Source organism: Ostrinia nubilalis, chromosome 18 (assembly GCF_963855985.1).
Source record: "Ostrinia nubilalis chromosome 18, ilOstNubi1.1, whole genome shotgun sequence".
Taxonomy (NCBI): domain Eukaryota; kingdom Metazoa; phylum Arthropoda; class Insecta; order Lepidoptera; family Crambidae; genus Ostrinia; species Ostrinia nubilalis.
In genome coordinates, this window is record NC_087105.1 from 14,640,882 (window position 1) to 14,665,248 (window position 24,367).

General features: G+C 39.3%; 1 protein-coding gene and 1 long non-coding RNA gene across 2 annotated transcripts in view; one reads left to right on the forward strand and one right to left on the reverse strand.

The window, feature by feature from the left end:
- LOC135080909 (hemicentin-1-like) overlaps positions 1-13,917 on the reverse strand; it is a 160,152-nt gene extending 146,235 nt beyond the window's left edge. Inside the window, exon 1 of the mRNA XM_063975639.1 lies at positions 13,699-13,917. Coding sequence (XP_063831709.1) covers positions 13,699-13,825 — 127 coding nt within the window. The 5' untranslated portion in view covers positions 13,826-13,917. The remainder of the gene's footprint in view (positions 1-13,698) is intronic.
- A 7,110-nt stretch (positions 13,918-21,027) lies between these two features.
- On the forward strand, positions 21,028-21,492 carry LOC135080788 (uncharacterized). Its single transcript, XR_010259082.1, has 2 exons — positions 21,028-21,192; positions 21,279-21,492. It is a non-coding gene; the product is annotated as an uncharacterized LOC135080788 (long non-coding RNA).
- The last annotated feature ends 2,875 nt before the right edge of the window (positions 21,493-24,367 follow it).

Consider the following 24,367-nt stretch of genomic DNA (forward strand, 5'->3'; position numbering starts at 1 on the left):
TATTACATTTAGATGATATTCCATTTCAACCAATTTCATTTTGCCTATCCTGCAAAACAAAGGTTACATCGCACCATATAATTATAATGGTTTATTATGGTCTGCTAAGCTTCGATCTCTGTAACGGGTAAAATAGCACTCCCTCGGGACTACTTAACCTTCGCTTGTAGGGTTTATTGGGCAGCAAAGATGTTAGCATCCTACAGAATAGTTGGTACGAACACGGTTTTGTAATATCCGGTTATGCTAAAAACTGAATTCACTTGTTAAATGTGGTAAAATAAAGAAAATATGTTTTAAGTGTAAATTATTATTTCAGTTAAAAAATTGATAATAATTACATTTTTGATGACGAAAGAAAACTCAGTTCACAGGGCACCTATTTTTTTACGATCCACGAAGTTCCATTCAGTTCGGATTGTGGTTCGGATTAGTTTTTTCAAAAACAAAACCAATTCATGTTAGAAATAAAAAGTGCAAAACAATAATGAGGTCACAACCTACAGTCAGTCCCTTAAACTTTAGTCTTAATTAAAGTTAATTACTTGTAGCTTATAAATAACTTTGCAGACAAGTTTCTATGAATAAATCTCTAGTCTATTAGGCCAGCTTTAGACATTATTTCTCTGATAGAAAGTTACATTATCGTCGAATATCAAATGCTATGATAATATTCAGTCTCCTAGAGATGTAAATATTGCTGTTTCAAGCCAAAGTTAGTGCTGAGTCGGGGACAAAAGGCTGGGCCAATATTAGTACCGCCGTTTATTTTGACTGACTACAATGATGTAGGTAAACCTAAGACAGGATTACTAAAATCATGAGTAAAGACGCGAGAAAAAGTTAGCCCTCTCGTAAAAGATTAGCATTATAATTAACTGGTATGATTAGCTTGTCAAGTATATGTAATAGAAACTATAACTCCGTAAGCTTTTGCATACTAAGCGGCAAAGCTCATAATTAAAAGTTTAATTAACATCGACACCGCTAACTTTGTTAGTTTCACGTTTACCGTTAGTAAAGCTGAGTTAAATTAACTTTAATTTTCACTAAGGCCTTGAGTAACACGCAGTGAAATGACGGGCATTAGTTTTATACCGAGGTAGGCAGGCACTAATGCCAAACCACAAGCATAAATCAAGTTTTCCAGGTACGCACTGGCTGATTAGCCATTATGCACCGCACGCCTCTGCTACAGCGTGAATTTTCGTAGGATTTGACAACCGACGTATCGAGTTAAAAGTTGACCAATCGAATGAAACCAACACTGACTGTGCTTACGCCACGCCCGTTATTTGGCAGGGACTTTTAATTTTTTGTCACCACCACCTAAGTACTTACCTACTCGTATTACGAGTACAATCACAGTGGCTCGCCAAACTGTGTTCGAAACTAAAAAAGAAATAGCTATTTCCTCAGAATACCTAAAGAAGGAATACTCGTACCTACTTTTTTTTACAAAAGTACACAAGGTTGTATAAGAAACAGGTTTTAATGAGATTGGTTGTTTTCAATAATAATAGTAGTAAAACAAACTTCCATTACAGTTTTTATTAAACGGTACATAAATAAAAGTTGAAGTTTTCACGGTAAAAAATATATTACTGGGGTATTTTTAGGCTATAACCACCATACAAAACCCTATAATACTGATAAAGAGCCTCACAAGCAAGCCTTTTACCATGAGTGAGTTTGTAAAAACCGGTCTCACATCATATAAAGTTCATTCAAGTCGGAGTCATTTTCGGGATAGCTCACCTGCTCGTCATTAATCACGTGATCCCGTCTCAGTTCACGCGGCTGGGCCCGCCCCGCGAATTGCGGGAACGCTCTCTCGCACGTGAAGACTTGAGTATTAAGCTTAAGTAGCCTATAAATCCGTCTAATCTAAATTACTATTTATTTACATGTGACGTAAAGTGATTAGTTAAATAAGCCCAATAAAGTGGATTCCGTAATATAAATGCGAAAGTAACACCGTTTATCTTTGTTTGTCTGTTACTTTTCACTGAACCGATTAAAATGAAACTTGGTATAAAATTGGAACCAAAAACAAAGGAAAAACTATTTTTCATCCTGGTTTTTGAAAAAGGAACGCCCAGGATAACATCTATATGTGACAAACCGATCGATATTCAAGTAGGTGAATCTGCAGGCAAAAGCTACCTTACTAATATATTTGATTATTCGTTCCATAAGTTTTCAATTTCACAAATGCTTTTGAGTAAATGCTGCGGCAAACGTAAGTTTTCTCCAGTAAGATAGACGCTTAACACTTCTGCAGCAGTTATTTTATTTGTTTCTTAAAATTCACCGAAGCGTAGACTGGTCCAATTAACTTATTTATAGTATTATTTTGTTATAGTTAGTTAGCTTCAAATTGGAACAATAAACGTTAGTATGGAATAAATTCCGTGTGGTCACGAACCTCGTTAAGCAATAAAATAGCCAAAATGATGATAGCGACTTATCTTGACAAAATCCAATAAGATGTTTAATCAAAATATTTTAAAAACAACTACGTATGTAGAGGACATACGCAACCGTTTATTCGACATAAAAACAAACAAACACCACCAGATTGTACAAATGTCGGTATACTCAACAAATAGTTTGAATTTTGGTTTCAAACCTATTTCCCTCCGCCAAATGGTCTACACGTTTCATTTTGCCGCAAGCTTCAAAAACTACTGAAACTATGAAATTTTACCTCGCCAAAAAATTTCAGAGCGCTTCAAACTAGTTACAGTTACGGGGAAACTTGCTCGGAAGATTTATCCGGATCTGTCCCAGTTACGGAGGTGTCCGGAGTTCCGGACGTTGAAGGAGGGCCAGGTCAACATTTTTAATGCCCCGATTCATTGTTTTGTACACAAGTGTATGTTCATTCGAAGCCGGACAGTACCGGAGAAGACACTTCTTCGAATGATCGGAAAATTCTTCGTTCTCGAAATTTTGGCCAAGATCAAAGTATGTAGGTGCATGCATGTGACAATTAAACATTATTATTAACGACGTACACTATAATATTGAATAGGAATGCTACATTGATACCAATGTTCCTAAATCATATTTATTTTGCAGCCCAAACAAATAAAACTTTTAAAAATATAAATCGCGTAACTCTGGAATTTTAATGTTTAAAAAATATAACCGTTTTGTTTACAAATAAAATATTTCCAAATATTATACGTGTTAGAAATATCAGAGAGCTGAATATCAAATCAAGTTTACAGCAAGTAAAGTGTAAAATATCGGAAAGCAATTGGAACTATGTATTATTACCGCGTACCGAAAAACGCAGCGTGGGACGTCCACCTACAAGGTGGACCGACGACATCGTAAAGGTAGCAGGGAAGCGCTGGATGCAGGCCGCTACCAATCGATCAACGTGGAAAGCATTAGGGGAGGCCTATGTTCAGCAGTGGACGTCCTATGGCTGAAATGATGATGATGATGATGATGATGATAATTATTTAACGAATTAATGAATCGAGTTACTCAACATGCGCGGGAGATAATATGTCTGATACTCTCCATTAGGACCTCATTGAAGGAGGTATTTGAGGATGTTGGAGGAGGGCCAGGGTTCGGGCGAGCGTCTTCCTCCATCCTATTGTTATTAACATTATTATTCACCACGCAGATAAAGTTTTTTGTTATGATTATCCGCGCTTGCCTCTGAACCGTTGGGGCTGATCTCGAATTTAAATGCGGGCGGTTTGCAAAACAATGGAGGAGAAATATTTGGATATGCGGTTATTTTTATGCTGTACCAGCTCATTGTTGAGAGTGAGATGGAGAGTTTGAGAGTCTATGGACAAATGCATCTGCGCCTTATCATATTAATAAACCCTTTCATTATCACACAGGCTACATGAAAACTTTTCTCTGTCTAATCTCTCAGAGGCTACATGACAAGATCATAGTTTCAGACATTAATTCATCGTTTTCTAAATGTTTGATTAGCTGAGAATAAATATTCTGTGCTTAGTATGACATGTTAAGCCGTCAGTAAGACTGAGCCATTTCATATGTCTAGGGCAGCTCATAAAGTTTGTCACGCATGACCTTTTGTTACAACCCACACGATTGGCCTTATCAATCTCAACGGGAATTAGCTTTGTAGCTTTTTGCTATTTCTAGACGAAAATTCTGCCAGAAAATAGGCTGGTCAAGACGATAAATATGTCCACCCTAAACCTAGTTCTTATTCAGCTAAAGACCAGAAAATTATATCAACACTAAACCTGGTTTTTATTCAGTTGAAGACGAGAAAAAGTCATGAACGCAATGCGAACCCTCAGTGGCGCTGCTAAAAGCTTTACCCGCGAATAAAATATCAACCACGATGCTTATTCATGGTATATTCAATTTATAACTTGGTTTTTATTTCTCAAACATTTACATCTAGTTAAGAACTTTTTGCTAGTTCCCGAGGGATTGCTCATTAAACACACTCGGTAGTTCACAGCTAGTATTACCATCTAAATATTTAAGTCCTGAAAAATAGTTGGGAGTTTTAAAAAGTCCGAATAACTTAGTCGCGTTTTTTTATAGATTTAGCACGCAAATAAATGAGTGTATCAATATCATTGATTCTTTCTCTATTGTGAGGATTGGAATGGACAAGTGATCAAGGCGCGCGGTACATTTTGGGCGCTCTATAAAATTTTGTGAATTTTATGCAACGAATTAAAGCGCTCAGCGCAAGCAGCAGCACAATTCATGCGCTGCATTACATCAATCAAAGTAGAGTGCTCGAAACGCAGTATTATGGATGCTGTTATGACTGGTCCATAAAAGCTTGAAAGCCAAACTTTTTGTCCAACTTTGTGAGCCATAAATAAATCACGCCACTGTCATCATGTCCGAAGCGGGCCATCAGAAAATACGGTTCGATTTTTTTAATAAATGAGTGCATTTTTATAATTAATTTGAATTAAAACTTAACATGAATTATCCCGACGGATGGTGACCCTACTCGCAACACTTTGCCAGCAAAATGTTAGGTTCTAGTCTTTAATGCTTGCGTTTTTTAAAAAAACATACATTATATTCGCCCCTGCAAAGTTGGATCATAATGCTTAACACCTCGCTGGCTATGGTTTGAATTACAGCCTCTGAAGCTCACAAGTTACGGGTTAAATTAACTGTAATTAAAGTGAATTTAATTCATAATATCTACGTTTTAAGTAGATTATATTTTTAAGTATGAAATTAAAGTGAATTTAATTTATAATATCATTATGTACGTTTTAAGTAGATTTTATTTTAAGTTATGAATGTTTAGTTCTCAGAAAGACTTTTTTTGGATAGAGATTGACATAGTACTTTCACTGTTTATTACATTTTTGAGATTAATTTAGTTATTTGAAGTAAAATAATTAATGACTATTTAATATTTATTTATTTGCCATTTGTAGAATATTTTAGCTTTGTAACGACTCTATCTACACTCTATAAAGTATGCAAATCTGCTTTTTTGAACCATGTCAGACGCCGACAGCGACACATAAAATCTGATACCAGTCTTGTGGCCTAAATTGATACAAACAATAATTCGCAATATTTTAAAAAGTATCTTCATAAGACAATAAACTTTCATATTGGGTTTCCAGATCAGTGGAACTCAACCTTTTCCCCTCGAGGCAAAAGTAATAGCAATGCAATAATTTGCATGAATTCCTGATAGCAAAGTTCACAACTCCGAACCAAATTTCAGTACCGTTCGGAAAGAGCATAAACTATACGTATAACCATTATCCATGCGGTATATTCCACCGGGGCCTGAATTAAATTTCTCTATTGGATATTATGATCTCAATTCTTTCCTTTATAGGTCAGAGTTCCAAGATAAGTTTGCATCACTATAAATAACCTTCTAGAAGAGGCTACTACCGATTTCTCGCACTGATTATTTTTTGCGCAGACTCATATTTATTGTCTCGAAGCGATGGAAGAGCGTAGTCACAATCATATTGGAACAGTACTTTTAATGTACATACAGATAAGGAGCTACTTTAAAATTATGAATATTTAAGGAGAAAATCTGGTGAAGGTCGCAGGAGGTGCCTGGATGCATGCGGCGCCTTTATCCAGCAGTGAACGTCGTTCGGCTGAAACGAACGAACGAAGGGAGAAAAATGATTTATTTTGCTTACGAAACCACCCACAACTTTATAGTATTGTAGTATACATAGGCTGGGTTGCACCATCTTACTTTAACTTTGGCAAACGTCAAAAATCTGTCAAAAATTAGGTGGTGCAACTCAGCCTTAGTGAGTACCAGGTAGAATGACTGACAAGAGTTTACAGGATTTTTTTCTCAAAATTATTTCCGCATTACCTATTGTGCAAGTAGGCCCGGTTTTATATTTCCCAGTCGACATTAACATTTTGCATCCGGCCGGGGCCTGATGGGCGAATACTTGCTGTAATTGAGTGAACCCTACCCTCGAGAAAAGTATAATAAAACTAGTAAGGTAACCCGACGCTATAGAATGCATACTTTTAGCTACGTAAGTGGGGACTGAGTGAGTTTCCTATTTTCATTTTCGCAACATTATTCCTAACTATGCTCATAAAGTTTCATTTGCGTTGTCGACGGTAAATGACTGTTCCAAGAATCACTTACTACCTATTTGAGAGAATAGTAGTTTTTTTTTAACTAGGTACAATGTTATATTGCTCTTTAAAAGAGGTACCTTAGCGTTAAGCTTGATGTGCTGTCTCGATGTAATGATGTTAAGGAGCCAAATATTAATCGTTCCACTTACAAACAAACGTAGCTACCTAAGGCTTATACAATGTTACACAATATTTTGCTTATTTGAAAATAAAAAAGCGAACATTATAGGTTGTCGCATTTGGTAGGTACACCTTAGGTAAAACTTCCGAGGCCTAGCTACGGAAAATGATTTCCATTTATTCACCCCGGCCTGTTTCTTCCACTCGTGTGAGGCAGGCATGAGTGAGAAAAAAACATTAAGCTGATGTTTATTTAGAAAACGTTTTTTCACCTACATTTTCTTTGTACGGTTATCACAAATTAGATTCGCTTGGTTCAGTAAATTGAGTTGAAGGGAATTAAGATGCTGACAGGTTAATAAAGTCTTGCTGACAGCTCCAAAAAGTGGAACCTAAAATTTAATTACATAAGCTAGGAGGTTTCAGCTGGCTATCAGAAAATTATGTATCAGTAAATCAGACCACGCGTCAAATTAGACAAGAAGTGAACCCATTGACAGGACTGATTAATACAAGAAGTTTTAAAATATATCCCTAGTGGTGCTCACTTTTATCCACCCCTAAAAGACAATGCACCTAAAACGACGGCCCACCTGAATGAATGACCATTGATAGCCCAATAACTCTCATATCGATGCGACCAAAGTGGAAAACGTCGTTTAGTTTCCCCATTCGTTTTCAAGCGCTGTTCACAGTTTCGAGTGTATTTGTTTAGAAAACCGACCTTCAATGGTGGAAATGGCACGTGAATTGAGGCAATGTTTAAAAATAAATTCAAACCAACTGGGAGATGGCGAACCATGCAATATATCGCCCGACAGCATGTCCCGGTCCTAAGCGACAAGATTTGACTGGGAATGGGGAATAAACCACCAACATTATTGGACGCGTGCACTGAACATTAAAAATGTATCACGACGCGGTGAAAGCTCGAGAAAGTTCAGAAATACGAGGTGAATTTTAATAAAAGAATCTTTCCAAGTGTTTGTAAATAAATCCTTTGTGTCTAACGCGAGAGTATGCAAAAGACTTTGTCAAATAATACAGCGTCAGCTGTCTGCACTATTATTTTTCTACACGTCCCAAGTGAACTTTTAAGCGCATTGTCAATTTATACCAGTTTTTTTCATTTTTGTGAAGTTGAATTGAATATTAAGGCTCGTATTCTTAAACGACGCTCGACTACGATATGAGAGTGGTCTCAAAATATTTCAACTCAACCAATCACAGGCTTGAATCTACTCGTAGAGATTGACTCGAATTTTCAGTGTTGTTTCAGAATAGAAGCTACCTAGGACTTAACTAGCTGGGAGATAGCTCGAGCCCGCAATATATCGCCTGACAAGTGACAATATATCCTCGTTGTATGCGACGAGATTTGACTGGAAATGGTATGAGCCACCGCCATATTGGACGTGGTAAACATTAAAAATGTATGTAAGCGGTGGGAGTTCCGCAAAACTTGAGAAACGCGAGGTGGAAAGATTTAATCTTTTAAGTGTCTTTAAGTATTTAACTTTACATTACAAAAAGAAATCTGAGGCTTAAAAAAGTTAAAACAAAGATTTGTGTGCCTAACAACTAAGCAACTGTAGGTACTCGTGATATTGTTTGGTTTTTGATTCTGCGCGATGTCTATGTTTTACTTTACATACTTTTCGATAAAATAAATGGGTGTGGTGGGGTGTCTTCAATATCCTACTTTAAAGTGATTAAATTATAAGCGCAAAACTTTCTTCCCTACAAAGTTACTACGAATAAAATCAGTATTCAATTGAATAGAACGAAAATTAATACCTGCCTCAAACTAGAATTGCTTCATTACTACTGAAGAACCTCAATCTAGTTGCTGGCTGAATTTTGAAGTTTCCCATCTCTGTTACGCCCACAGCTCCGCCGTGAAGTGGGAAAGAGAGCTATTAATAAATGAGGAGTGCACCAGACCGGCAACTCTTTGAATGGAACCAGTTGAAAGGATCGTTCGGAGCGATTTTATTGGCTGTTAATACCGCTTATTGGCCCGATTAATGAGGTGAATTCATAGTTCATAGCAGGTAATGCTGATTTATTATTAAAAAGGCACATTCAGACCACTATTTAAATAAGCCGGTTAATACTCGAACCCCACTGCTGCATGAATCATGGCCGTACTCGTGTTCGCATGAAACCAACACAATGATTTATTTTCCGAACACAACTGTTATTACTTAGAAATCCAATATACGAGTAATATTCTATTGAGAATAGCTTGGTCTTGAAATGTTATTAAATATCAATTTGCTTTGCATTGAAGCAAAGAGCTTTCAAAAGATTTCATACAATAAACTATTTTGTCGGTACAATAAAGCTGGAAATATTGTTTATTAAAAACATGAATGTGGTTTTACTTTTGTTAAGGGTTAACAACCCTACAGTATATATATTTTTCGAATACCTACTCTTTATTCTATTGATCAATATCATAAATAAAACGTGGATCTTCTCCGGTAACAAACCCCACTCGAAATGTAAGCAATCCTATGCCAGGGGAATAATTGAAGACAATAAACATGAAGTGCAGAACGCTGGGAAGCCCTCAAATACGCCGTAAAGGTAGCGTTTACGGCTTTTTTGTTGTTGCCGAGAAATATGGCGGGATTCTGCATGTAAATTTACGTATGAAACGTTTATAGCGCTTCGTCCGTCAACGTTATGTCACTTACTTTAGTTACATCAAAGGGAACTGTGACCGCGTTTTCATTAGAGTGTGCCAGGAGAGGTACCTGAGCTGTGCGAGGAGGCGAAGCGGAACTGAGATATGGTGTCACTCTCCTCCATAGCTGTGTGGATTTGTACCTAGTAAACTGACTTGTTACTTGTAATATCTTTTATCATCATCATCTCAGCCATAGTATGTCCACTGCTGTACATAGGTCTCCCCCAATGCTTTCTATGTTGCCCGGTTAGTAGCAGCCTGCGTCTGTTGTAATATCTTTGTTTATCTAAAAAGCCAAACTAGATCCTGGATGCATATTAATCAATCAATCCACAACGAAAACGTTGTTTTTAACCAAGTCGCATTGCTCAATACTAGTTCTTGTGGAAACGTAGACTCATGCGAAACTCTATCTTCTGTATAACTACTGTATATAATTACATATCAGACTAAAATGAAGGCAGCAAAACCTTCTTTTGACAGCGACTTTGGTAAGTGGATATCGTGTATAAGACATGAAATATGGCGAGTGTTTAAATATAATATGTACTAGTAGATGAGCAAAAAACGGTTCTCTTTTTGCTGAAGGAATTTCAAACGAACAAATTCTAAAGGCTTAGGTTACACCACTTGACTCCAACATTTAAATAGATCGTATAAAATGGTCCTGCGATGTTATTTCATAAAAAAGTATTACTCCAACATCTAAATAGATAAAAAAGTCTCCTGCGATGTTATTCATAAAATAGTATTTTTCAAAGATATTTCAGATGAATTTCTTCAACTTCCCTGCCCTAACTAACTACTAAGCTTTAGATGTAGATGCTTACGGAAACTCATTATAAAAGTATAAGCGCCCTAGAAGGGCCTAAGTACTGAATAAAAGCTTTGACTTTGATTAAATCTGACACCAAGACTGTATTGTATGTACAGACAACGATAAATCAAGCTAAACACTGTCCTATTATCGAGGTACTTGTATTGTAATAGGGTAGACTTCAACAAAAAATAATGGTCTTTACATCGCCCGCCTAACATATGAGAGAATGAAGTCCACTCTTCATTAGTGTGACCTAAGCTTTGCTCGTTTGTATAAGGCTAAGTAGGTAGACCCAAAAGCGTGTCTCTCTTGACACGTGTCACTTAGGCCAGCAATATCTCACTTGTGAAAGGAAGACTGGTGTGAATACTATGTAATGCCACAACATAAATAAGCGCCAGTGCGTTTAGAATTAAACTTCAAAATAAGTAAATCATACATTTGAGGCTGAGTTTCACCATCTTATTTTAACATTAACAAACGTCAAACATCTGTCAAAACCAATACAAAAATCACCCGAGTACGACTACGAGTACCCAATATTCGCTTTCCTCTTGGTGATCGAACCTATCACCTCCAGATTATTGACGACCACTAACAATTAGAGTAGGCGCACACCGTTGATTTTTAGTTGGCCGATAGTTGTGCCCGATTTTAAATTGTATGAAGAATCGGCCAAATCGAATCGGCGTAGTGTGCGCACTCCCATACATGCTCATATTGATCAACTGCCCGACTAAACTATCGGCCGGCGAAAAATCAACGGTGTGCGCCTACTCTTAGACAACGGACGCGTTATGTTCTTTCCAAATTAGTAAAGATTAAATCTAAATTTGGTAAGTAGGATTTATGATTTTTCGAAAAAGATTAAAGCTTGTAAAAGAATGGATCCTTAAACATACTTAAAAAATCATATTTCGACTTAAGTTTCTTTAAATAAACAGTATTTTGTAATATTGCAATTTCCCTACCGATTGGAATGTTATTTAACATGACTCTACGTTAAAATCACAGACAACCAAAGCGAGTTCACCGAGCAATCTTTCATTATATTTCCTACCTAGCACGTCGTTAAAATTGGGTTCCTTACAAAGGGTCAGTCCGTTAAAAACCTTGGCTATTTTCCTGACACTCGTCCAAAGAAACCGAACGTGTTTTTTACTCCTACTTTTATGTTTCGGCTACTTTACTCGGACCATTCGCATGTTTGGTGTTCAAGTTCTGTTGGGACTTTATTCAAATACTTTTAACCCGTAATAAGACAGGAATATAGCCCCAAGCTTATTTTTAACCTTATCCCGTTGTCTTAGGGTCCAAAAACAATGAATAATTTAAGTTTGCTATCATAAAGGGTTAAGGTCACCCTCGTAGGCGTAAGGTAGCTTACTCTTTCGCCATAAACTTCACGCTGGCATCTGAAACTTTTAAACAATAGATTTGTATGGAGATATTTGAAACGCCATAATTCCTACCCAGCGTAAAGCTCGTCCCCTGCTGTTTACCTAAACCAAATATTAACTGCTGGATATATATACCTAATAAGATGTCATTAATTCAAGACATTAAGGTAATCTGAAAGTACGAGGCAAAATATTTCATGTATTTTTAACCTCTGCCACCTACACAGTGGCAAAGAAATGTCATCAGAGTTTATGTTTACAGGTAGGTAACTTCATTAAAATTTTGTCAAGCATTTTATAACTTACAATGTTTGCAAGATCTTCGTATGATAAGGCAAAAACTACGTAAGTTTTTTTAAACTAATTGATCGCGATAAAATAATATCTGTTTAGAACTTCATCATCATAATCATCATCATCTCAGCCATAGGACGTCCACTGCTGAACATAGGCCTCCCCCAATGCTTTCCATGTTGCCCGGTTGGTAGCGGTCTGCGTCCAGCGTCTTCTTGCTACCTTTATGATGTCGTCCGTCCACCTTGTGGGTGGACGTCCCACACTGCGTTTTCCGGTACGCGGCTATGCTCGGTGTTTCTTTACGCGATCGAATTAGAAATGAAGAGATCCGTAAACGAACTAAAGTCGCTGACATAGCCCGACGGATTAGTTTCGTTCCAGATATTTAAATTTAATTTCAAAGGCAATAGTTACATAGTTACTCTACCACAAGGGTGAGCCCTCGAAAAGGTATGTATAAATACTTGGTTGGTTAAGGTCCTTAATTTTATTTGCTCACGTGGATTTAATACGAAAGGACCTATCACGCGCTAGTAGTCAAAGGGTGCTACAACCACAATTCAGGCAGTTATTATATATTATCCAGGCCGCTACAGGAAAAACTTCCAACGTTTCAGCCAGTAGTGGGATCCTTCCCTCCTAAAGGCCCTACCAATTAGTCATAACCCGTCTTGGGCATGCGTAACGAGCTCACGAAAAATAAGGTAGCCTTGTAAACACCCAGGTAATCAAGTTATGTACGAAACACTAATTAACGCCGCCTTATTATGTATTCAAAGCACATGGGTAAGAGAATAAATAATTTCACATAAAGGGAGGATGAAAGTGTAAATAATTAATTCTAGATATGTCCCCGAAAAAGCTCTGTATAGTTTTAAGCGTAAGAACGCGCCGCATGTGAAATAGGCGAGGAATTCCACGGGCAGGAGCCATGAAAAAACCAGCTAGAATCCGATGGCATCGCTTTTCACTTTGTTATTTTGTGGGGGCGGGAGATAATAAATTCAACGTGTTTTTATTCCGCGCATTTCGCGGCGCTGCAGCGCTGCCGTTGTTTAAGTCTTGAAAATGTTGATATTTGAAGCAAGTTCAGCGAATATTTCAGAGCAATGATATTTATTTTGTATTCCTCTGGCAGCTAATAAAAATGTACCAATGTATTTGTTTTGCACCAATAAATTTTTCGAAGTTTCAAACTACATTTTAAAACTTCTAAATCTACATAGATTTGAAAGAAATAGAGCAAAACTCCTTAAGGCTTCCTATGTCTATTTGCTTCATATTTCATGTAAATTAGTGATACATTTATGTATGTTTTAAAATTATTTGGCTGTAGTAAGTATATTTTTATGTTAGTACGTCAACTTTCTCAGTGATTTATTAGAATTTCTTTATATACCTACACAATAAAAAAGTTTAAATAATGTAAAATTACTAAGTTCATTAAATTTTAAGTGGATGAAAACTGAACACTTAACTTTGCGTCCCTATTTTTAATAGGCACTAAAATACCAAATTTAGAATCCCTAAAAAATGTAATTTACGCCTAAGGCTACCAAATCCGCACCAAATTAAACATTAAAACATTTTTAGCAAAGCTCATCACGTTTAAGCTGCTTAACTGCACTAATTTATTTAGGTACGCACCTACGTGGCTCCTTTTATTATTCATATTTCAGTAATTCTTCCTGAAAATTTTCATAAATTTAAAAATTAGCTTTATTAATTAAACTTACCTGGTTTGTCGAGATCGCTGATAAACTCCTCCGTGTCCACATATCCTGGCACCTCCGCCACGGTCAGCAGCATCAGAACAAACGCCAGTCCAGTCCTGGCATGAACAGGTCTACCCACCACCTCCATCACTCAAACCACTTTTAAAAACACTTCAAAACCATCGTTAAAAGTCAAAAACAACCCACAATTACTTCTAAAAATATTCACACTTAATATTAGTTTTTAAATAACGTTCGAAGTGAATCTACGTACCGTGAATTTAGTTTTGTACGAGCACACAACACGTGGTGTCCGTAAACAAAGCGCGGCGTGGCGGCGCGACACGTGCGTACGTCACCGCGCCTCGAGGCCCACTGATCGAAAACCGATAGGGGCGAACAATCGCAAAGCGTACTCGAGCGTGCTCGACGGATTCGAATTTTGAAAATGGAACGTCATCTCGAAATGCGATTAACAGATAGTGAGAGGTGAGAGAACTGCAGCTTCTGTGTGCGACGAAATACCTAATACACTGAAAACTTTTTTACTGAAAAAAGTGCGCATAATCCTTTTTCAGTGACGAAAAATGCGAAGTTTTCATAAAGAAGGAAATCTTAAAACTTCAGACGGTCCGGCGCCTGTGACCGTTACGTATCTAATACATCTGCATATGGCGGCGTCGACATATTAATGCGGACATCATTTATGTTTCCGTAAATCACTTACATTTAGTTTAGTTGCATCCATTTCCTGGTGATATCCATTATTTTAATGGACACTTAGCCATCTGAATCGTAAAATACGGGATGGGTAGAGCCACAATACCTGACGGCCGGCGGTAATGGACCGAGTCTGAAGAAATTAATCAACTCGCTATCTTCTATTACACGTTGTCATGTGCAATAAAAAGATAGGTGTGACGACGGGTGAACGAGAGAGAACAGATTACCGATTTTTTATTTACTGATGGCAACTGCACACTACACGGTAAGTAACCTTTGTATTTCTATCAAGAAACGCGTATTACACCGCTCTGCCACCAGAAACATATCATAGCATACCATGATGATACATTACAGTGGGCGAACTTTTTAAGCATCGAATTGCTTTTGTTTAAAACTTTGTTGTCGTTTGTTTTTCTTAGTGTAGTTTTTCTTTCAAACAACTAAACCTTTATTTTCAGCCAGTATTGAACTCGAATTATTATAGAAGTACCTTATTGCGATTTCTCTCGGGAACTGTTTATTTTTCCGAAATAAAAATATGATCGGACCTAATTAAGCTAGCAACTAGGTAATAAGTTGTTTAGTAATAGAGAAATAGAAGACTCTATTTTCTCTTGTTACAGTTATGATGGTTTTCGTAAAGGAAAAATGTTTTTTCGTTCTCAGCACCATCCCTAAATCCATTTTGGTGAAAACGCAATTATTAAAGACATTTAAAAAATATAATGTTAGTGTTGAGCATATCTATAAAACGACATTTCAGCAAATCTCTGTAACTTAAGTATTGATTTTTCAGATCTCTCCTTTTTGTCAAAATCTTTACGGGTTACTAGAAGTGAGCATATTTTAGATTTCCACTGCTGTGTGAAATTGATGATTAATCTTTCTATTTTTCACCCGGGTCGATGTTTCCGCTAAGTTTTCAAGAGAGTTAAGTGCATAGAGGCAAGCAAGTAGAAAGTAACGTATTACGTACTACGATTGTGACTGATTTTATTAATTTCATAGTAAAACGAGGCACTTCAACCGGGACTTGCCTAATTACTTCCTAATTATAGCACAATAAATACATTATTATCAAAGATACCATAAAAGATCGATTTAATTTTGGAGCGTCTTCGCTGGAAGTCAATCGGGAAGGCTTCGAAATAATTCTTAGAATAATTTTCAATTGTAGGCCTTCGAGTATTTCGACGGCTTTTCAAACAAGTGATTGTGTTTGAATGGTCCAGTGGTTAAGGAGGTCGATTATTAACCTAGCCTTGAGTATTAGGTATAATATACAGATGGGACATACATAAATAAAATAAACAGTTTGAGTACTGTTTCTAGTTTGATTAGGATATTGCAGGCTTTTTATTTTAAGAATGTATTACGTGGTTTAATAAGAGTTAGTTTCAGCCTTAGCATTTCTCAAATCATTTTGTGATGTATTTTGATAGAAATTGGAAAGCGACCAGTTTGAATCTACGTAATACGTGTAGAGATTGGCATGAGCAAGGTGGGTCAACGATATATGGCTGACGTTCCGGATTGCCCGGATTAGTGGTGCATGGAAAAGCGCTTCATGGACGAAAATTTAATTAGAAAACAACTAATTTGGCTTCAACTCTCTTATTTCACTGGAAGATTCTAGATTTACTTCAAAGATATGAATTCAATGGGTGTATTTTATTTGGAAAGCAAATTAAATGGAACGAATTTAATCGCAGTTTAGAAACAGAATTCATAGTTTTGGCAAATAACTTTTTTCAATATTCACCTAAGGTCAATAAAATTACAATGTCACAAGAGGTATCAAGTCTGTGAACTTTAGGAGCTACAAATTCAGTAAACAGTTGATGTTGTGAACAGAATCCTTAAAATTCTTATCTTGAAATACAAACTAGGTGACGTAAGCTAAACTTGTTCTTTTTGAAACCAATTATTTTCACCTATTTAAATATGGAAATTCGGCAAAAGAAAAAGTGTTTTCAGCCAGCAACTAATATGTGGCCGGATTTTCTAAAACTCGGTTCCCTGATCGTTGGATCCGGTAAAAAAAGGTGTGCGGTTTTTTGTGCGCTACCCAAGTTTCGCTTTTACGGTATTTTGTTTTCCGGTTATTTTATGAGCGACATTTACATATTTACGGCCCGGGTTTTTTATGTTTTTCCGAGGGAGATTACGCGGCTATGTTATCGGGTATCGACGCCGGTTTATAAACTTTGGACGCGTTACGATTTTAAGGCCGGAATCTTTGGATTTTATGGTTTTTAAGACAAAAGACTTTGGTATTCTGTCGGATTGGCGCTCGCTTTGATACAATCAAAATTCTTAGTGCAAATTAAAGTCTCCGTCACATTAGTTAGATGCGAAAATGTTTATCTTTAAAGTTAATTAGCTTCGAGTCTAGCGTTAATTAGTTTACACATTTCAAACACATCTTTGAACAATTTAGTCACTTGACAAATAGTTATTTAACATTCAGAATATTGCGTAGAAACTTGTTACAATGAGAGACTTATTAAATTAAATACTTAAAATCGAGCAATAAAATACAAAATACAATATTAATACCAATGCGTAAGTACCTATGCTATAGATATCTGGTTTGCATAGCATTTATTTTAATTTTACCAAAAGCCATAATGTTCAAAAGCACTTTAACTATTCACTGAAAACGATTTATTAACAAGTTTACATGTTTTACTGTTTATATTTTAAACCCAAACTCTTTACACGTTCGAGTATTTCTCGTTAAAACCTTGTTTATTTAAAATCATAGCAAGCAATATGAGACCTGGGCAAATACAAAAAATATCCAGGGTTTACATTCCCGCGGGTTTTATCGCTAGTTTCAATAAACTGAAATCGTCAAAATTAATTCTTTCATAAAACTATAACTTAGGTTGGGGCAATGGGCTCGCTTACTTATTGTTCGGTTAAATTTGTTATTATTCAGATGCGTTTTGTAAAGAATTTAAGCACAAAGTTATTTTGTGGGTATTAGGTGGTAGAGATGAAAATTATGGTCTAGAAAATAGTAGGCAACTACTTCGAGATAAAAAAATGCCCGTCACTGCACATTAAATTCTAAAAATAAACCAAAAAGGTGTTCTCCTATAAAATTTGTTAAGGTCTAGAATGCCGCAAATTATTCTACTTGCAAAGTATCAAATGAAATCGTTTATATTCTAGCAGGCTCCTAAAGATGTACTTTTACACAACCCAACCGTACCGCTGTTTCGAAACAGTAATATGGCCAGTGCTCAGAAGCAGCGCAAGAAATTCAGTCACTATAATTGTAAAGCGACCAGTTTCTGCAGAAAAAGAAAGGAGCCCACTGACTCTGCGCCTAGTAAGAATAATACTTCTACTAAATGGATTAGTCAAACCATAATTTTTCGGGGTTCGCGCGGAATGGCTTGGAACGTATAAATTCATCGTGTTCAGTACGTTTATCTTATAATAATAATAGTTTTATGGTAACTTGCCAAAAGATAAAACTGAAATTTCCGAATGAAACCACAAAACGGCTGAGACTCTTAGAGTTAGTGTTGAATTTAAAATTAGATTTAAAGTAGCGAGAGGAATCCGGGAACGTCTACGCCTCTGCCTTTTTCAACTCCTTAAAGTTTTAATTGCCTTCTAAGAACTTGTATGAAAACCAGATTAGTTGAGAGTGTATTTAGTACTCTGGCTTTAGAAATGTCTCAACTGAAGAACAGTATTTAATATAACTAAATCCTATTTATTGCTTTGCGATTAGTTGAACAGATTGAATAGCAGTGCAACTATATGTATAAGGTGTCACTATTTCTAGCTTGATGTGCTCCGTGTAGGTTTTTTTTGTTTCCTTTTATATCTGTATCATTATGAGGTTTGGTGTTTTTATTTATAAACAGCTGCTGTTGGCTGTTCTGAACGTGCTGTGTCGTGTCGCTAAGTGGATTAATTTCAATAACCTCGTCTGTGGACACCTGGAAAAAATAACAAGAAAAACTAACCGCTGCACACTTTTAAGTGACTTAAAACTCAGCCTGACTGGCGGCAATCCTGTGAACGTTGGTGTGAAACGATGACTTTTTTATGTTCGTCTTTACTTCAAGCTAAGTAGTTTTGTCGCATCTTAAGCAGTTTATATTTTGCAAACAAAAATCATTGAATTGTTCTATGTTTTCAGACTATGAACTCTAACCTGTAATACAGTGATTAAATAACAGTTAAGCTCCCTAAAATACGACCAAACTTCCATGACTCCATCCGGGTTAAAACGCTCGTGCGCTTTGTCAACAAGTTTTAATGACGTCATGTTAAATAGTCGCCGCATTATTCGCGAAATTGCTTAATTCATTGTTTAACTTTGACGACCGAGACGCAAGTCCTACCTGCACAAAAGAGGGTACAGCATATCGAGCTAAACATTGGTTCTTATGAAGTTGTAATAGGGTTGAGTTTGTAACTCCTATGTGCTGTCGCCTGTACCTAAGTTTCGTAACTTCCAAGATAACCAGGAAAGTAACCATAAAAGAGCTCTCATTACCGCTATCTGCCATCAGCAGCAATTGGTCTAATGCCTCGTCCAATCAGGGCGACTCAATTAGGGCCCTTTCTCCATATCATAGGTATCTCTCGCCGCATCAGATCTGACAGCGTAACGGACCATACTATCGGTTTCAGCATAGTGAGAACTAGTTAATTTTAGTTTCAGCTGGCCGGAGATAAGTCATCCTGATGTTAAAAATACTCCAATGGAAATGAATATCCCAAAAAAAAAATACAGTTACCTAATATTCCCCGGTTTAATTTTTTTCCGGGAAACTTTTCCAATTCTTTCTTCATTTATGATCCGTCCTCTTACTTTTCGAATGTTTACAAAAACATTTAGAAATACCTGTAATTTTATAGACTAGCGTTTCCTCCCACCCCCTCCACCCTCCCCCCCCACACCTCAATAATCCTCACTCCTCCCCATCAACCCACTCCTCTCCAGTCTCCCACCCACCACACCCTACATAGCCGAACCGTGGCGGCGCATAACCACACCGGGCCCGCAAAGCCCTGGGGCACTAAATACCCCCTAAAAGCTCGCACCACACTTTCACCATGGGCAGGTGGCAGTGTGCGTTACTATCTTCCGCCCGCACACCTTATGATGGCAGACTTTAAAAATGTATTGCCCCAGGAGGGTACCACCGAAGGTGGAGAATCCCTCACCGGACCCAATCCGGTCTGTCCCACGTACTCTGGGGGGGACAAAGAATGCCACAAGCCAGGATCTAGCCTGGATTTAACATGCCTAGCAGAGGCGATCCCATCCACCGCGCCGGTCGACATCCTGTCGCCCTGGAACGTGGTGATGCACAAGCGGCCCAAGAAGGGCGATAAGAAGAAGCAGCAGGAGCAGCAACAACAACAACAGCAACGACAGGGAAGCAAACCGGCTCGTGTTCGTCCTAGCAGGCGAGCGAGACAGAAAGCCCGCCAGTCGCTAAACTCACAAACACCCCACGTGGCGGAAACGCAGCGTGAGAATCTGCCGTCCACCTCCAAGGTGTTGACCGATTCGCAGGGCACCACGAAGCAAAATCCTCCACCACCACCACCACCACCACCACCACCACCACCACCACCACCACCACCATCATCATCACTACCTCCTCCTCCCCCACCCCCACCTACGTTACCCAGTCAGGCGAAGGGTAAGGCTCCGGGAGGTTATCACGGTCGGCGGACTGCAGCGACGGCAACCCCTGCGCTTGAAAAGGCGCAACCTGGGAAGTGTGAACGCGCTTCAGCGAAGCGCGCCCGACTGGACGAAACCAGGTCTCCCAGGGGGGAAGCCAAGCGTGCAAAAACCGACGTGAGGCCAAAGCGGACGATGAGCTACGCGGATGCGAGTCAATCGCATCTGCAGATAGCGGTGACCACCGTCCCGCCGAGGGACCTCACTATGAGCCAAGCGGAGCGGATCCGTATTGCTATCGATGATAGAATCACGGATACTGCTCTAACCCCAGGCATGCGTGCTCCGTCATTGCGCGGTCGTCCCTATCTTTATGAGGGGGCTTTCGCGTTTTGGTGCGAGGATGCAAGGTCCCGCGAATGGCTGGAGAACCAGGTGAAATCCATTCCCTCACCTATCCCGGACACAACCCTGACAGTTGTAAAGCTGTCAGAAGTAAGGAGGAAACTGAGAGCGGGACTTCTCCTACACAGCCACATTACCGACCCGGTGACGCTGCAAAAGGTTATCAGTAACCAAAACCCCTGGTACAAGGTGGACACCTGGCAGTGCATCAGCGCCTCGGTGACAGAGGGAGCAGAAGAAGCGGAGGAAGGTCTGTCGTCTAGGTACAAAGTAGTGTACCTGGTCCTGGGGATCCCTGAGGACCAAAAACAGACCATCCTCGATAGAGACCGTCGGGTATCACACCTGTCTGGTGGTGGCTACATCAGATTCTTCAGTAGCAAGGAGGAAGAATCGGAGGCCACCACCACAACCACAGCAGCGACGAAGGAGACGTCGACCCCTGAGCCTTCCACCTCAGCTCCCCATCAGGGTCAGAGCGAGTTGGAAAAAGCCTCGCCACTAAAGACGGAAGGAGGGACCAGCGAAGACGAAGATGGCCCCCTCAACAGTCCCTAAGTCCACCATCGACGTCATACAAACAAACCTCCAGCACAAACAAATAGCGGCGGCGTCACTACGCAGGGTGCTGGAGGTAAATAACAATAGGACCGTCGCCCTGATCCAAGAGCCCTGGATCAGAAACAACAAAATCTGCGGCCTAAACAACACAGGAGGTAAGTTACTAGTAAACACCTCCATTGATAAACCAAGAACGTGTATTTACATGCCGAATACGTTAAGCTGTACCATGTTAAATCAGTTCTGTTCCAGAGATGTCACCGCAGTGAAAACCGTGACAGAACAACAAACCCTAGTGCTAGCCTCAGTGTATATGCCAAGTGAGGATGCAGTTCCCTCACAAGAACTCACCGCACTGGTACAACACTGTAGAGAGCAGGCCTGGGGCTTGATCATCTCCGCAGACTGCAACGCACACCACCCGCTGTGGGGAAGTACGGATACAAACAAAAGGGGTGAGTTACTAACTGAATATTTATTCCAATCGAACCTGAATATTATGAACAAAGGAGCTGAACCCACCTTCGTAAGTTCAAGGTACCAAACTATAATAGATCTGACGCTGGCAACACATGAGGCGGCGGAACTGATTGAAGGCTGGCATGTGTCAAACGAGCCATCCTTTGCAGACCACCGACGCATATGTTACCAAATAAAAATGAAACTAACTGACCCTGTTCCATATCGTAACCCCCGTAAAACCGATATAACAAGGTGTACCAAAATACTAACCAAAACACTTAACGATACACAAATGACAGATGTAACACTTAGCACTAACAATATAGAGCTAAACATACAACACCTCACAACTGCTCTAACGAAAAGCTACGTAGAGTCATGCCCAGAAGTTACTCCCAAAGTTGCGAACAAAGGTTCCTGGTGGGGGCCGGAACTTGAACGCCTTCGGAAAAAACTCAGGACACTTTTCAACCGAGCGAAAAACACCAGAACCAATGAAGACTGGAACAAATACAAAGAAGCACAGAAGCACTACAAGAAGCGGATCAGATTCCGTAGTAGAGAACACTGGCGCAATTTCTGTAGTAGCATAAACTCAACAAGCCAGGCTGCTAGGATTAAGAAAATCCTATCAAAAGGTGATCTCAATCTACTGGGCTTCCTAAAGAAGGAAGACGGCACCTACACGAACACGGAAGATGAAACAAGCACAATGCTGCTAAAAACACACTTTCCGGGTTGTAAGATCACATCGATCGCAAGGTGGCAGGATGAACAACAAAGCACACCGACAAACGAAGAGTGGAAAATCGCCAATAGTATAGCAACAGCGGATAAAGTAAAATGGGCGCTAAATAGCTTTCAACCCTTTAAATCCGCAGGACTGGACGGAATCTTCCCAGCGCTATTACAATGGCAAACAGCCCAAATACTCAAGTACCTAGTACAGATATACCGGGCATGCATAGCTTTCAAATACATACCCAAGCCATGGAGGGAAGCAAAAGTAATCTTCTTACCGAAACCGGGAAAAGAAGACTACACACAGGCAAAATCCTTCAGACCAATTAGTCTAACATCGTTCCTACTAAAAGGACTAGAAAGATTGGTAGACCGACATCTCAGGGATGGCGTGCTGAAAAGCAAACCACTACACCCCCAACAACACGCCTACAGGAAAGGCAGATCAACATAGTCGGCTCTACACATGGTAGTACATAAAATAGAGTCGGCCATCACAAACAAAGCGTCAACTCTTGCTGTCTTCATAGACATAGAAGGAGCGTTTGATAAAACTATGCACAACAGCATAAACCACGCCCTGGAACAATTCAACGTAGAACCAGCCGTAAGAAGCTGGGTCACTGAACTAGTTAGTAAAAGGGCGGTTCAGGTGGTGGCGAACACGACTACCAGAGCAGAGGTTGTCAGAGGATGCCCTCAAGGAGGCGTCCTATCGCCACTACTATGGAACATGGTAGTGGACAGTCTGTTAAGGAAACTAAATGACAGAGGGTACACGGCCATTGGATATGCAGATGACATCACCATACTGTTAAACGGAGGGGCTGAAAACGTGCTATGTGAAATAATGCGTTCAGCCCTGAACATTGTTGAAAACTGGTGCAGCGACCACCAGTTGTCAGTAAACCCAAACAAAACTGAACTAATCCTTTTCACTAACAAAAGGAAACTACCAGAGCTCCAGCTACCAGAACTCTTTAAAACAAAACTCTCCCTCTCAACACAAGTGAAGTATCTGGGCATCACCTTTGACCACAAATTGAACTGGGCGAGTCACATTGAAAACAAGACAAAGAAAGCCTGTATAGCATTTTATCAGTGTAAAAGACTCATTGGTAGCAGATGGGGTCTTAACCCAAAGATAACACTTTGGCTCTACACATCAGTTATCAGGCCCTCTGTCACTTACGGATCAGTTGTCTGGTGGCCCAGAACAAAACTATCCACAGTAAGATCAAAACTCCAAAGCCTGCAACGTCTAGCAAGCATAGCGGCCACCGGTTGCATGAGAACCACACCATCGGCATCACTTGAGTACCTTCTGAATCTTAGACCCTTAGATCTCATCATTCAGGAGGAAGCGCAAGCAGCCGCTCTAAGACTTAAAGGAAACGGCCTATGGAAGCAAAACAAGGAGACAGGACACTCTGCGATCCTGCAGAAAACCATAAAAGAAATACCTCTCACTGAGGCACCAATCGATAGGATACCCTGTGAACACATTTTCGACCGAAGATATGATATCCAACTTACAGCGGAGACGCGAGATTACTCTGGAATCAATGAAGTTAGGATATACACGGACGGCTCCAAAACTCAAACGGGTACAGGAGCTGGTGTCTTCTCGAATGATCTTAATATAAGAATATCAACAACTTTAGATAAACACAATACAATTTTCCAAGCAGAATGCATTGGAATCACCAAAGCAGCACAGGCGGTAACAGCCAGAGACATCCGAGGTCTAAATATAAGAATTATCTCGGATAGTGCATCCGTACTGCAAGCGCTACAAAGCAACACAATAACAACGGCCCTTATATTGGAATGCCATGAAGCGCTCCAAGACATTGCAGCTGTAAATGGAGTTACCCTACAATGGATCAAAGGGCACAGTAACTCTTTAGGCAACGACGCAGCGGATGAACTGGCAAAAAGAGGTTCGGACACAACAGTATTTGGCCCGGAACCAATACTGCCGATACCACAAGCACAGATCAGGAACTGGCTGCGTTCCAAAACAGAAGAAAAACACCACACAGAATGGAAAAATAGCGAAGGATGCAGGCAAACAAAAGATGCGGTTCCGGACGTATCGAAAAAGTTCTCCCGCAGCCTCATCAG